The 16,525-nt window shown below is 43.9% G+C and overlaps 2 protein-coding genes across 2 annotated transcripts in view; one reads left to right on the top strand and one right to left on the bottom strand.

The window, feature by feature from the left end:
• Window positions 1–16,525, top strand: part of slc25a13 (solute carrier family 25 member 13) — a 58,859-nt gene that overhangs the window by 21,734 nt on the left and 20,600 nt on the right. Inside the window, exons 7-12 of the mRNA XM_084080944.1 lie at window positions 5,356–5,449; window positions 7,069–7,153; window positions 10,541–10,625; window positions 12,112–12,270; window positions 15,299–15,351; window positions 16,313–16,393. Of these exons, the coding sequence (XP_083937070.1) occupies window positions 5,356–5,449; window positions 7,069–7,153; window positions 10,541–10,625; window positions 12,112–12,270; window positions 15,299–15,351; window positions 16,313–16,393 (557 nt within the window). The remainder of the gene's footprint in view (window positions 1–5,355; window positions 5,450–7,068; window positions 7,154–10,540; window positions 10,626–12,111; window positions 12,271–15,298; window positions 15,352–16,312; window positions 16,394–16,525) is intronic.
• The window catches only part of casd1 (CAS1 domain containing 1), a 272,242-nt gene continuing 257,564 nt past the window's right edge, over window positions 1,848–16,525 (bottom strand). Inside the window, exon 19 of the transcript XR_014602467.1 lies at window positions 1,848–1,859. The gene's annotated coding sequence lies outside the window, so the exon portion shown is untranslated. The remainder of the gene's footprint in view (window positions 1,860–16,525) is intronic.

Raw genomic sequence — 16,525 nt, 5'->3', positions numbered from 1 at the left:
TACATGCACACGCGTGACCGCACACACACACACACGCACACACGCACGCACACGCGCGAGTGGACATGGACATACAAACATGCAGTACACGTACATGCAGTACATGCCCACAAATGTTCTCTCTGGATGACTGTGTGAGCGATCGAGTTTGTCTGGACAGCATATTGAGTGTGTGTATATGTGTTCCGTGAACGCGCATGTGTGAAGCGGAGGACGGAAACTTGTTATTGTTTAGTTTTCCACCTCCTACGGTGGTGTTCGACTGGGCGTGCTGGATCCATCCCAACACATGCGCCGCACACACACACACGCACACACACACACACACACACACACACACACACACACACACACACACACACACACACACACACACACACACAAACACACCCCATAATCCTCCATGGCTGTGTCTGTTACACATCCTATGCTGTAATGGGACTCATCATTTGACCAGCGGATCCAGTGTGTAATTTAAACAAATCGAGGACAGTGTGGCTCTCAAAGTGTGGTCCAGGGACCCTCAGTGTTCCTCGAGCGGGTTTCAAATGGACCCTTACAGGTCTGTAACTCTGAGAGTGTACAAATGGAACCAAATGGACCCGTACGGGTCCATTTGGTTCCATTTGAACACTCTCAGAGTTATGGGGGTCCTTGAAATTAAAATAAATTTGAGAACCACTGATCTAGGAATAAATAAAAAATCTGTTAATAATTGTTGCTGCTACAAGTTAGTCAAATAATAATGTGAATATTTCAGTCACAGTATAAAACAGTAGTGCAACATCAACTGAAGCGATCAAAATATATTACTATGAAATATCATCACGTGATAAAGTACGTGGTATCGGAATGGTATAGACTGCCATACTCGCCGATACTGATACCAGCATTTTAGGCAGTATTCGCAGCTTTTCCGATACTGGGTATCGGAACAACTCTATTTGTGTTGCCCTGAATCACTGTTACAGTCTCAACAGGCCCACATTTAACCCACTCAAACCGGGAACGCATCTGTGTAACCACTTAAACCATTATTTTATATTTTGGCTATTCAAAAATAGCAGATATACAAGCTCATTGTGCGGCACTGAGTGCCACGCTATGAGCTTGTAGATCTGCTATTTTTAACATTCTGCTATTTTTTACATAGTTAACATTTTTAACTCAAACCTTTGCTTCTGGGGGGGGGGGGGGGGTCCCTGGAACAGCATATTTTGAGATTGGTGTCCGCGGCCAAATACATAATAATTTTGGGGGTCTTTGACATGAAAAAGTTTGAGAACCACTGATTATAGGAACAAAACTTTTTTCAAAAAACTGTTAAGATTTAGAAGACATTTGTAGAATCCCCAGAAGCAAAGATTTGAGTTACAAATGTTTGGTTTCTTCTTCTTTTCCTTTATTTATTCAGGGAAGCCCATTGAGAGCAAGCTCTCTTTTCCAAGGACGCCCTGATAACTGCATATATAAAACACATACATAATGAAAAACAATATCAAACATTTGATTCATATTACAATCGTCACAAATGCATAAATAAATGATAAATATAGTGTTACATGAAACATGTGCAGTCACTATGAAGTGTGTCCTCTCCTCAAGAAGCGTGTCTCTATTGAGACCAATCGTACCAGTTTCAGAGAGTCCTGAAATTTGTTCCATTTGTGTGGAGCATAATAAATTAAAGCAGTCTTTCCTTGTTCACTGCTCTTACGTGGACCGATATATCTAATGTGTGTTTGTGAACGTGTTGAATGTCCGGTAACCTTTGGTTCTAAAAGCGAGGATAGGTACAAAGGAAGCTTACCACACAAGTCCTTATGAATAAATTAAAATACAATGTTGCTCTCTACGCACTGCGAGAGATGGCCAACCCACTTTATCATATAAAATACAGTGATGGGTGTGATAATCATCACCAGTAATAAAACGTAGGGCACTGTGGTAGACTGCTTCAAGAGGCTTCAGTGTGGAGATTGAAGCATGCATGTACAGCACATCACCATAGTCAAACACAGACATTATTACAGATTGAATAATAGTTTTTCTGCTGGCAAAAGAAAAACAGGACCTTTTTCAATAGAGGAAACCAATCTGTCCTCTTAATGTTTTTGTTAGGTTCTCCACATGAACCTTAAATGAGAGCTTGGTATCTAGTCAAATGCCCAGGTATTTATAAGATATGACCAGCTCAATTTGTTCACATTTAAGAGTGTAAATACCAGTAGAGGGATTGTTTGGAGACCTAGTAAATACCATGCATTTTAAAAATATATATATATATTCAAAGATTTGCAAAAAATCATGTTTTTTCTAAAAATAGCAGATCTACAAGCTCATAGCGTGGCACTTGGTGCCGCGCTATGAGCTTGTACATCAGCTATTTTTGAATAGCCAAAGTATAAGATAATAAAGTGGTTTAATTCTAAAATGACAGATGCTTTCCCGGTCTTAATGGGTTAACAAAGGAAAAAATAAACAACACCAACAACAATCCAACAATCGGATCAAAAGAAAAAAAACAAAATTCAAAACGAAAAAAAAAAAAAACTGTGTTTATGCTTTGCGTTGATTTATGACATTTCTGCTTCATTGGACTGTACAGTGAAGACGCATGAAAGATAGATTCATTTCAAAGTCAGGACATTGTGATTATGTGGTCAGTTCGCGTGCTGACTGGTTGAGCCATCAGGAAGCTGCAATGTGACCTGTTCTGGAGGCGTTTTTACTGTGTGTCTCATAACGGCTGTAAAATGTACATTACAAGGTCGAGTGTGCATTGCTATCAAATCTATTTTATAACCAGGTTTGGTTATATTATCTCATTATAGAGTTGAGATTTAAAAGCGTATTTCAGTGTACAGGAGTCAACACTACCACTCTCAGTACTATAAGGAAACGTCAGAGGCGTCATTTAGATATTCTGTCACTTCACACAGGCAAGTCCAACGTACATTTAGAGGACTAGATGTCCTTTATCTCTCTCCCGATCTCTCTCTCTCTCACTCTCTCGTTTTCTCGTTTTCTCGTTTTCTCGCTATATCCGTGACTTGCCTCTCTTCTCATTCTCACTCATTCTTTGCCTCCTGACTTGGCAGGGAGCCTAGATCTCTCTGTCTCCGTCTTTCAGTCTGTCTGTCTCCTTCTCTCTCTCTCACTCTCTTGTCTTGACATTGTCTTTATCTGTCCATAAGCAGCGGTTCTGAGTTCTCCCCACATGTCTCTGAGTCCCTGATGAAGGCTTATGATGCTATCTCGGGGCCTTATCGGGGTGGGGACCACATCAGACCCAGACCAAGGGTCCGTTTTCTTCCCCAGGCTGTTCCCACCATGGGCACACCGAGGCTGGGCTTGGCCGGTCCAGTAGTGGCCCATAGCCAGCTGCCCCCCCACCACCACAGCCCCCCTCCGCTCCCCAAGTCATTAAGGCTCCCTCAGGGACTTTGGGAGTGCTTAACTCCACGTCCTACTCACTGACTCATAAACACACACACACTCACCAACAACACACGTACACGTACACTTGCGCGGGCATGTTACCCCAACATGTGCGTATACTCAGAGACGCAACTCGCATACACAAACAGGCTAATACGCTAGCATGCACGCATGCATGCTAATCTTGATAGGTTCCATGTGTGCTGCAAGGCCACTGTTTTGGCTAAGTGTGTGTGTGTGTGTGTGTGTGTGTGTGTGTGTGTGTGTGTGTGTGTGTGTGTGTGTGTGTGTGTGTGTGTGTGTTTCTCTCTGTGTCTGTGTTCCTGTATATGAATGAATGTGTGTGTGCATAGGAGAGGCCACAACAATGCACACACTGCTACGATTCTGGTGCAGTTCTCTCTGTAGAGATGCATCCCACTACGTGGCTGGTCATGACTGTACAATATTTCTAGGCATACAGGTGAACCTCAGGTTTCAACGTGCGTCCGTTTCAATGCAGAAAACACATTATAAGAATGTCTGGGGTTATGGAACTCTGCGGCGCTGTGTGGGAAGCTAAAACGATTCTAGTTTTAAGTTGTCAGCAAGGAAATTCCAAAAGTCTGTTATGTACTTTCACATCTGCGTACCCCCCCCCCCCCCCCCTTCATTGTACCTCTGTAATAGAGCGTACAGTTTGGAAGTGTGAGGTTGGGTACAGACGAGGGCGTGTTGTGCAGAGGGTGGATGTGTGTAAGTGAAGAGCCAAGCCTTTTAAGATAAACTGCATTCAGCTGGTAGAGTGGCACAGATTAGCCTAAAGCCTGTATAGAAACATGGGCCAGACAACCAGCGAACTGTGTGTGGACAAGGCAGTTATGTGGGACCCGGGTTATCAGTTTAATAGGCTATAGGCGTGTGTGTGTGGACTGCAGATAGACAGGTTATCAACAGTGTGATCTGTGATCTCCCTAGACACTTGTGTGTGTGTGTGTGTGTGTGTGTGTGTGTGTGTGTGTGTTCACGCGCACATACCTGTGCATTCATTCACTCAAGCATGTGAGTGCGTTCTCGCATACCTGCCGCGCTATTGGAAGTGCTTGCGTGTGTGTATGGGTGTGTGTGTGTGTGTGTGGGTGTGTGTGCGCACGCGGGAGCATGTGTGTGTGTGTGTGTGTGAGAGAGAATGCCTCAGGGGTAAGCTGAGCCTCGGCGGGGTGAATGGCTCCAGTGTAGGACGTCTCTGTCACAAGCCCAGCTCGCTGCTCTTTGAATAAGCAGGTCTCACAATGCTGACTCCCGCACTGTAAGCCAGTCTACAGTCAACCTGTTCATTATTCCCAGCTACAATAGACCACGGCTCAAGTTACCGCAACCTAGACCTGCCTACAGAAATATACCATTGAAGCCTTATTTTTCCATTCTACTTTTCTGTGATCGATTGAACGGGCCTTGACACTTCTCGCTGGCAAATCAGGACATCATGTCATGAAAAAGTAAAGGAGTTAAACTACACTGTAAAGTGAGAGCGCCGGTGAAGTGCCATCTTAAGTACTGATCAGCCTCCATGCAGTACATTCTGAATGAATTCCGTTGGCAATTAATGGGACATTAAGTGCTTTGTACAATGCAGTATTAATATTGGGGTTTAAATGGGGGTTTGGGGCCAGCTATGATAGGGGCAGAGCAAATCTTTTCAACTAACTCAAGACTCAATGCATGATGAAGCGTTTGTCAAATCGGCACAGTTTCAGAACTGAGTTGGTGAAGCAATGATCACCCTGTGTTGTACACAGGGTATATGTACTGTACCTACTACTATTGCAGTTATCTATAACACTGTATTTTATTCTTCTTCATTGATAGTCATAGTAATTGAAAATATCGATTGATATAATTGAAAGTAAAACATCTCTGTCTGTCTCTCTATAGAGGAGTTCATTGTGGCAGCTCAGAAGTTTGGCCAGGTCACTCCCATGGAGGTGGACATTCTCTTTCAGCTGGCTGACTTGAACGAACCCCGCGGGTCTGTCTCACACACACACACACACACACACACACACACACACACACACACACACACACACACACACACACACACACACACACACACACACACACACACACACACAGCAATACAACTCATACTTGCACACATGCAAACACACAATTGCATCACATTTGCATATGACAATAGCACACAGTAATGCAGGTTTACATGTATGTACACCAAAAAAACGACATGTCAACCAAGACAAACTGTTATACACAAACCCTTTACCCACTCAGACGGCTGAGTCATCTTGGGCTCCTAGAATAGACACACGCAGGCACACAAACATTCTTTAGTAACCATCGGCAGTATGGAGAAACGGCACGTAGCCAGCGGTCGTATACCTCCGTGATTTCTCCAAGTAATCAGGGTTCCTTAACGGTGCCTTCTTACCAAAACAGTTCCATATATAGATCCATGAAAGATTCTGATTTTCTATATGGAGCCACTTGCTTGAAAAAAGAACCGTGCAGATTCTTCTTAAAGAATCATATAAGATGGTTCTTGGCGGAACATTTTAGTTGGGAAGCGAGTAAAGCTATCCTAGATGTGCCTCCTTTAACCACTTGAAATATACTTTGTCGTACAATATTTTTTGCTATTTTTGGAAGATTTTACAAATAAAACATACGTACATAAATGGTGATACCAGGGTTAAAGTTGCTGAAGGTCACCTCCACTTTGATACTTGAAAATTATCGCTTTCCCTCCTCTCAAACTCCTCTCCGGGTCATCAAAAAAAACAGACATGACTACATGCTAGAGAATCACCTTTAATTCTAAAACCTGTCTGTACTCCTATTTATTAAAAACTATAAATAAAATGCATGTGTGTCTGAGTTTGAGGGGTTCTTCCGATCACCCTTATGATTCATTGCATAACAACAGCTGTACGCATCTCACGTTCCCCTCTTTCCTATGCGTCTAGCCTCGCATGCTGACCGGAGAGCACACTGGTAATTTCTAACCCTGGCCTGGGACACAGCACCTGATTATTATTTCTGAGCAACGGGATACTTTAATAGCCTTCCCCAGTCCCCTTGATTGGAGATGCGGGAAATAATTGCTCCAATAATCGAAGAAAAGAGGGTGGGGGGGCATTTTGGCTGTTCCCTGTTCCTTTAGCCTGGGAAATCTGCGATTGGTAGGCAGATGCAGTGGAAAAACCTGATGATGGTGGGTTGGGGGAGGTGTGTGTGTATGTGTGTGTGTGGGGGGGGTCTATATCCGAAGGCTTGATGTTTTTGTTTTGTTTGGACGACGGGATAGAGGGGATGGGAGTCGGTCGTCTCTTTAGATTAGGTGTCACGGCTAATCACGCCTAGAGCCAAGGTCGGAATTTTTGACTTCCACGATATTTTCACATGGCCATAACATAACGAAGGATTGAGTGTCCTTGAACCATAATTCATTTCACACGGGACTACTCTGCTCTGGAAAGGTCACACATTGAGTCATTTTGATGCATTGGTTGAAACACTATAAGCCTTTGAGAGCCTTTCTTTTTTGTGGCAATTGAAAGGTACATGAAACCTTTCTCCGTCTCCCCCCTTCTCTCTGTCTGTCCTTTACTTCTTTTCTCTCTCCTCCAGACGTGTTGGATTGGTGGACATTGAGAAGATTGCCCCTCTGGAGGAAGGCGCCCTGCCCTATAACTTGGCCGAGGTCCAGAGACAGGTACAGAATATGAAGACATGTTGATATGTCTGCTGTCCTTCCATGCTTTCCTCCTCCCTGACTGGAAGTCAAAGTTCAAACGACTGTGACGCACAAGTTCAATGGTTTCTCCTGTCCAGGGAAAACCTGTCCCCTTTGGATTGACTTTTGATTGTTTTATTTTCCTTTTTTAGTAATAATTTATTTTGGACTTTGTTGTACAGTCAGATTTGACCAGGAAGAAATGCAATAGGGGAGACATAGATCCACGTCAGACATCTCCAATGAGAAGCGAAGCGCTGGACCACAGACGTGTGTCTGTCCCAAAATACCAGTCAGCCAGACTCTGTCAGCCTGGTCAGTCTCAAAAGTTCATTGAAAAACAACCAAAGCAAAAATGTTTGAGAAAAACTTCCCATCGTAGACCTGACCTCTGGGAGACATTTCTGGGAGAAAACACCACCAGCCCTCTCTCTCTGACATGTGGTTGACGTCTTTCAAAAGAAAGTGGAAAAAAAGGAAGAAGAGAAATGTGCGCTCACATAGCCAGTTCCACCAAAAGACAAGCTGAGCAATCCAAAAGATCTATCTCTTACACTACAAAAAGTGAGAGTAATATTTGAGGATGAGGGGTAATGGTGGTGGTGGGGTGTGTGTTGGGGGCGGGAAGGGGGGGGGGGTGTCTTAGAAGCTGCTAAGAGGGAAAAACAGAAAAAGAATAACAGAAAGGCTAGATGGACAGCTGGGCAGGCAGACAAACGTCTTTTTTATTTTTTATTTTGAAGTTTGGTCAGCGTTGCGTTGCAGGGTGGGTTCCAGGGCTGCAGTGCAGCCATGGCCAGGCCATGTTGGAGCAGGCTGGGGCCAAAGGGGAGCGAGCAAGGGGCCCAGAGCTACACAGACGCCAGTCCCACCACAATGAGCCGCTTTAGGCCCATGTGGTTTGGCCTCGCGGGCTGGCCGCCAGCTAACTGGAACCCTTTCTCCTCATCTCTCACTGGCTACACTCTCTCTCTCTCTCGCTCTCTCTGTCTCTCTCTGTCTCCATCGTCTATTCTGTTTGCCTCTTCTCTTTTTTTGGGGGGGGGGCTGTTTTCTCTTTCTCTCCTCTATCTCTCTCTAGGTCTGGCAGACTCCCTCGCTCTTTATCACTTGTCAGCTAGTGCTGTCTTCCTCCCTCTCACACAAACATCCCCCCCTCCCCTCGGCCTCACCAAAAACCCTTGGCTCCTGTTCACAGTGGGCAGGGGAGCAAGGGATGAGGAGGAAGTGGTGGAGGGGCAGACACAGACAGGAGGGAAGGAGGGTTGTGTGGTGGTGGTGGGGGGGTGGGGGGGGAGTGATCTGGGGCCCAGATGGATGGATGGTTGGTGGGGGTGGTGGTGGCCAGTGAGGTCTGTGAGTAGGCTCTGACAGGTGGACCTGTCCCAGAGACCCCCCCCCCCCCCCCACACACACACACACACACACACACACACACACACACACACACACACACACACACACACACACACACACACACACACACACACACACACACACACACACACACACACACACACACACACACACACACACATATACTCACATACTCGAACCCCCCTTCTCCCCAGGGACAAGAGGCCAGGGCTGGGCAGACAAGACAAAGCAACAGGTACCATTTGTGGTTGGAGCAGTGCTGTTAATGTCACTAAAGCCCAACTTGATCCATTTACTGGTCCATATCTATTTGCAGTTATAAGGCTTTAAACAAAATCATTGTATCGCTGTTTAATCCTCATGATATGTTTGGCATTTACTCTGCTTATGCCCTGCCGTACGTAGTGTATGTTTTGCAGTCGTGTGGTGGTGGCCTTTCTTTCTTTTTGCTCTTGTAGTATTGGCTCTGTATTTGTATCTTTACTGAGCACAATCCACACACACACACACACACACACACACACACACACACACACACACACACACACACACACACACACACACACACAATCTCTGGCAGATGTATTGGCACAATCCATGGAAGGAAACGAGTGTTTTTCATTTTAGCAGTAAGAGGTAAAAGATGTCAGATACATACTTGCCAGAATTATATTGGTTTCAAAACTACTGGTACACTACTGGTAAACTACTGGTAAAATATAGGTTCGGGCTCCGAATGTTACTATGTGGCTAGCTACTAACTCTGGTTACTAACATTGCTCTGTTTAAAGCTGTGATGATCACAGTTACAGTTCAATTGTACCAGTGAAAGCTCTATATTCTGATAGTAATCGCTGCTAATTGAGTGCTTGTTCGGTAACAGGGGTCTCCCCTTCCCTCCAGCTCTTTAGTAAACAGAAAATACTTTTTCATGTGGGTTGCCAATTTCAGCCAATCAAGAGAGAGTACCAATTTATCAGCTTCAATTTTATAGTGTTCCAGTTAACATTTTGTCCGCTCACTTCTGTGTGTCATCACTTCCAATTTCACTTGTTCCTGTATGTGTTCTCTCTCCTGATTGGATAGAATCGGTAACCCATCCAGAAAATGCATTTTCTGTTTACTAAAGAGCTGGAGAGATAGGGAGTACCCCGTTGCTGAACAAATACCCAGTCTAAGCAATGATTGCTAGCAGAATATAGAGCTATTTAACACTTATTTTAGCAAAAAAATATTACTTATTGCACCTTCGACTTTCTTTGGGATTTTGAAGGTTGAGACCCAATGTCACCTCTGTGAATGCAATAAAAAGTCTGTAGAATGTGACTGTAACAATGCAAATATGCAGTAATAACACTAAAAGTAAAATGTAAGCAAATCTTACAATACTCGCATGTGAAGTATTCTTTTCCATTGTCTGATAGGCCCTGTTCAGGCAGACCTAATTAGATAAATGTTGAGGACAATATTTGATATAATAACATTGGGTTTGTAGCATCTTTAGTTCCTGAAGCAATATCTCCATTCGACCAGATCAAAACAATCCAATATCAAATATCTTCCCATAAAAAAGAGATAAGAAGAGGATGATCATGAATGAATAAATATTTAATGAACATTTATGGATTGTTGTACAAAATGTAACGAATCATTGGTATGCTTTTAAGAAGTCACTATGCTTCTATTGTCATGATTGAAGTGAATATTGATAAGGATGATTGATTGAATGGAATGATTTGAATGGCTTGCAAGCTCAGAAATCTTTGTGGTATGCTTGGGGCTTGTCGGGAAACGGTCATCGAGTCTATGATGACCGGGGGTCTAATGGAGAAATGAAATGGATTCTATGTTTAATGAAACATTTCTTTTACAGAATGTCTTGTCTCCACCTGCTCTTATCTGTGCTATCCAATGTCTTTTGGAATATTCAGTAGTCTCTCTATGCTCAGTTCTTTCTCTCGTTCTCTCTCTCTCTCCGTGGGTGAGCAGCAGTTGGGTTCGGATCCTTCTCGTTCCATCCTCATCCAGGTGGCAGAGTCGGCCTACAGGTTCGGCCTTGGCTCCGTGGCTGGCGGTAAGAGTCACAGCCCATTGGCTCTCTGCATACCTTCACCCCGTCGCCCACGTATCTACCATCTACCTGCCCCCCCCCGTCCACCCCCACCCCCTGCTGTCCTCATAAGGAAAGGCTGAGGGAGCGAGGACAATGGCCTCTCTATTGGCGTTCCCCTCGCTTACAACAAGGGCGATCGCTACCCTGCTTAAAGAGAAGTGCTCCCTCTCTTTCTCGTCCTCTCGTTCCCGCTCTGTCATTTTCTCTCTCTCTCTCTCTCTCTGTCCCTCTGTCTCTCTCTCTTCTCTCCTGTCTGCGTGCCATGGGAAAAGCCTCTTGTGTGGATTCTTTTGTACCTGTGTGAGTTATCAGAAGAAGGGGGGTGGACAGGGGACGAGAGGGGGGAGGGGGCGAGGAGGTGCCTAGATCTTGTGTTTTGGCTCCAGACTGCCTCCTGTTCTCTCCCCCCCGTCGTCCTGCCTTCCTCCCTTGTCCCCTCCTTCCATCCCATAGGAGACAGTTTAATGAGGAGGTAGAGGTCTAACGTCTCTGCCGCTCCTTCTTTCTGTCTCTCTCTCTCTAATTAAGCCCGTCGCCCTGGGTCACTTCTTTTTGTCTGTGTGTCCATCCGACAAGCAGAGTGTTCAGACATGACGGCAGGAACTGTTTTCTGTTCGTCGGTTTCTGATAGTCGTGGTGCTAGGTCATATGACTTAGTAATACAGATGTATCAGATCACAATATTTATTCTCCATAATGAATGTCGATCCCTTATAATGTCTTGACATTGTCACCTCCTCTAAAAGGTCTTTGACCATACAACAGATTTAAAGGACCATACGGGTGGTCTGGCATGTTTAGCCCTTTGACTATGAGTCACGGTATACTTGACATTACTACCAACCATTTTCTAAAGCAACCTTTTTGGGCACATGATCACTTCAGCCGAGACTGGCGTGATCACCCAGCGCCAGACATGCCTTATTATAGGCTGCTAATTACACGGGACACAAGCATAGAATAAGTAAATAATTATAAGTTAAAAAAACAAAAAAACTTGTAAAGAATGAATCAATAATTCGTTATGAAGGCAAGATTAATTCTAACTATCTGGAGAGAAACCCTTTATGCACATGAAGCCTTGAACCCTGTTCTAAAGCATGCTGTGATTTGTTTGAGTTTTGAGTAAGATTTGATTCTATTTATTTGGTATGACAATCAACTTGCAGAGACTTGAAACTTGATTGAGATAGGCAAGCCAACACACAAAATGTCATTACAGCTATTGACAGTTATTTTTTGTGATGAAAATAAATAAATGTTATATATTATTTATTTATCTATTCATATTTTCCATCAACACAGTCATGTGCGTTGGTATGTACCTTCACAATTCCACAGTAGCACCCTGTTAATGTACTTGTAAATGCCTTCTTTCAAGTGTCAAAACAAGACTATTTAACCTGGCTAAGGTATGTGTAACAGCTCTATGCCTCTGTCCTTTTAGCTGTGGGCGCCACAGCGGTTTACCCCATTGACCTGGTGAAGACACGCATGCAAAACCAGAGGACAAGCGGCTCGCTGGTTGGAGAGCTCATGTACAAGAACAGCTTCGACTGCTTCAAGAAGGTGGTGCGATACGAGAGCGTCTTCGGCCTCTATCGAGGTGCGTACACAGACACACCCTTTTGCGTTTTCCATTCAACATTGCACATTCAGGTCTAGAGTTCGGAAAATAAATAAAGCTGAGGTACACAGTGCTTGTTTTACAATCACCATCAGCGCATGTATTGCATACAGTGAGCAAATGGAAGCCATTGTAGAAGTTTCTATCCTGTGCCATTTGTTCTCCAGCGGTCACTTTAGCTTAAGGAGTAGTATTTCCGGGGGGTGTGTTACAGTAAGCATTTCTCTGGTTTGTTCGTTCACAAGTGTAGCAACTATGAACAACAATGAATTTAGATGTCACCAGACATAGCGGTAGGCGGAGATCTCCAATCGTCTGGCAATACAAGTGTGATGGCTACCGAGGTCGTGGTGGATGTCACCCCAGGTCAGGGCCAAGGATCCAGCTTCACCATACAGTACCTGCATGGTCAACTTGCCACCCAACGCAAAACAAGAAGAAAGCCACAAGCTGACCTCAATTCTGTGTTCACAGAAAAGTTTGAAGAACAGCTCCACTGCAGCTACAAAAGACAGCGTTTAGAGAATGAAGGGAAGATGAGAGACAAGAAGAGAAGAAAGGGGTAGAGGAGAAGACGACAATCAGGAACAAGAAAAGAGAAGGGTAGGGTTGAAGAGGGGGGAAAAAAGTGAGGGATTGGACAGGAGGGCGGTGTGAGTTCACCTATGTTGACCCGTCTCCTTTTGAAGTGATTACCTGCTAGCTTGGGACTTTCAGAGCAGGACAATGACTGTCACACACAAGGCCACATACCTCTAGGCCCGTGTCACTGCATGCTGGTGTCACACTGACCATGCCTGTCTGGACCGGTCTATACTCACACAGAGGAGACCTTCGTACCTGCAAGTCGTCACTGTCGGGCAGAAACCTTGTATGTCCAAAACCGTTACTTTTCAGGTCATGGAAAAACAGCCTGTTTTCCAATGGATCCAGTGTAGTTATTGATTGGTCACAAGCTCTTGTTAATTACTTTTCATTGGTTAAATATTTATTTACAGAACTAGTGATCTGTTATTTCGTCTTATTCATAAAATGCCCATCTTTTGATTATTACAGGATTTGTTTTTTGCCGTTTTTTTGGGGTTAATTTGATTGACATTTTATTTTATACATTTGATAATTTTTTTGGTTAACTGTCTTTTTTTTAATTAGGTTTATTTGAATTATTATATTTATGATTATTGTGGTAGTATTGTCATTTATTCATCATTTATTTTATCCTTTTTGTGGTGGTTTGTTGTGGGGGTGCAGGGTCTCTCATGGAAGAGCCATATAGAGATCTATTGGTTTTGTATTTAATTTGCAATTAATCCTTGTACCTGTATCCACTTGCAACAAATGATAGTGAGATTGGCTATTTTTGCTATTTTTGCTACTTTTGCGTGACGCTGTCATTTGAGTATAAAATAGGTCATTCATTTATGAAAAACTGAAGTGTTCACGTACACATGCACATACTGTAGATTTTACATGCAAGCTCACAGGTGCACACATGCATCAAGTTGGCAAGCATGCCAGCCAGCGTGTACACACATACACACACACACACACACACACACACACACACACACACACACACACACACACACACACACACACACACACACACACACACACACTGTACACAAGCATGCATGCACACATGCAATTACACATACATGCAATTACACACAGGCATGCAGGCCGACAATTACACGAGCAAGTATCCATACCTGTGTGCGTGCAACTACATCCCTAATGACTACCTGCCCTGTCCTTAGAGGTGGGGGTTGGGGCAAAGGGGGCGGGGTATGGAGATGCATCTAAAAAAAAGAAAAAAAGAAAAACAGATCAGGTGTTTTGGAATGGCGGCAGTCCCTTTGGAAATCCCAGGATTATGAGTGACAGCACAGGGCTCCTGTGAGGAAACCTGAATGCTCAAATGTCTATCAGATACACAAAGGCTTCAAAGAGTAGAGTGGCCTTATAGACAAACGGACAGAAAGACAACCCCTGGCTCCTGACAGACGGACATGCAGACAGGTGACCTGACATGCAAAACGTAGTTATGCAATGCATTGTAGACGAAGAAGGAAGAACATGGGAAGAGTAGAATGCAAAATAAGCAGGCGAGGAATTACATGGTTACTTCCAGACTATATGATGGTGTCGTTGCTGTGAATTCTCCCAAACCGCTTTAGAGTCAAATAAATGTGGTGTATTTTCCCATATGTTAATGCAGGTACATGTGCGTGTATGTGTGTGTTAGAGAAAGTGTGTGCAGATCTCAGATTTTTGAAAATCCACACACACACACACACACACACACACACACACACACACACACACACACACACACACACACACACACACACACACACACACACACACACACACACACACACACACAGTCAGACACACACACACACACACACACACACACACACACACACACAGACACACACACACACACACACACACACACACACACACACACACACACACACACACTCTCTCTCTACAGTTTATTGACTGTTAATGTAAGGGAGTCCTGTGCGTATCTGTCCTTTGTACATTAGACTTGGGTAGGGGGCCAAGTTTTACTGCAGTCTGATGTGATTATTTTGTTTATTTTTATCCGTCTCTGGGCTGTAATTGAAGGCTGTGCAAACTTTTGGTTTACTCGTTTTTTTTTTCCTATTCTGGGCAACAGTCTTTCTCTACCCTCTTCCTCTCTTCTCTCTGTCTCTCTCTTTCTTTCTCCCCCTCTCTCTCCCTCTCTCTCTCTTTCTCTCACTCCGTCTTGTTGTTGCTCTGATGTCCCCACACTCCACATCAATAGAGTTCATTAGTGTTTGGGGGGATCACACGGGGTCGGACACATGCGGTGGGGAGCCACGCTTCATGTGGAGTGTGTGTGTGTGTGTGTGTGTGTGTGTGTGTGTGTGTGTGTGTGTGAGTGATTGTGAGTGAGTGGGGGGACCGCAGCACTCTCTTGTCTAATCATCTCGTCATTTCCTAATGATAGGTCTGGTACCACAGCTACTGGGTGTGGCGCCTGAGAAGGCCATAAAGCTCACAGTAAGTCACAGCCTCAGCTAGTGCGCTCACAGGCGCACGCACACACACACACACACACACACACACACACACACACACACACACACACACACACACACACACACACACACACACACACACACGCACACACACACTAATGTCTACCATTACTGTATTTAATCTGTTGTGTGGATTTCATTTTATGTGACTTGCACACACACATTATGTGAATAATAAACACACACATGCCATTGTCTGCCAGTGTTGGATTTCATCTTTATGGATTTTATTAGATTTTGTGTGAAAGACTCGTCACTGCTCCAGTAACCTTATCTTACCTTAAATCTATTAGCTTTCTGCTAAGTCTACCTGATGAAAAGTACTTACAGTAGTTTCCTCATCACTGTGGTATGCTGAACAACACATTACAACAGCGTTACAACTGTTTTTACAACACATGCTATATCTGCTGATATGTGCATGGTGTCATGTTGGTTAATGCTGGCTTACATGCTACCCACTGTCAGTGATTTTGTGAAGCTAAAGGAATTGAATTATGAACATAATGCTTGATACAATACAGTGTTCAGGAATATATTTAGCTGTAGAACCTGTACATGGAACAGAAAAATGAGAAGGGCAATATTAAATGGTTCCTTGTAGGGGTTCCCTAACTTTTCCATGCCAAGGACCCCCATATAGCCGTAGCCTCAGGCTGCACCTGCGGCCCCCTTACATAAAACGATGGCATAAAACAAACAAAAAATAAAGTGGCCAATCTGCAAGCTCACAACATGGCACATCACAGTGTTGTGAGTTTGTACATGTCCTATTTTTTTAATATTTAGAAAATATGTGAAAAATGTATAATAAATAGAGATGCCTGATTAAAAGTGGTTAAACTAGTACAATAATCTTATATCTTATATCTGACCTGTAGAACCTTGTTTTGATGAGATGGTTTGGTGTCATCTGTCTCCAGGTGAATGACTTCGTGAGAGGGAAGACCAGACAGAGCGATGGCACGGTTCCCCTGGGTGCTGAGATCCTGGCTGGTGCATGTGTAAGTCATCATTTGATCAATTGGCTTGTCCCTCATCCCCTGAGTTATCGCCTGACTTGACAAGTAAAACCAAAGGCTAAACTGTTGACCGCACCCTCTGTTAACAGTGTTTATTTACCATTTACCCAGTAC

Source organism: Gymnoscopelus microlampas (assembly GCF_963454915.1).
Source record: "Gymnoscopelus microlampas genome assembly, chromosome: 15".
NCBI lineage: Eukaryota > Metazoa > Chordata > Actinopteri > Myctophiformes > Myctophidae > Gymnoscopelus > Gymnoscopelus microlampas.
Note: the sequence above shows the minus strand (reverse complement) of the source record. Positions and strands in the feature narration are given on the sequence as shown.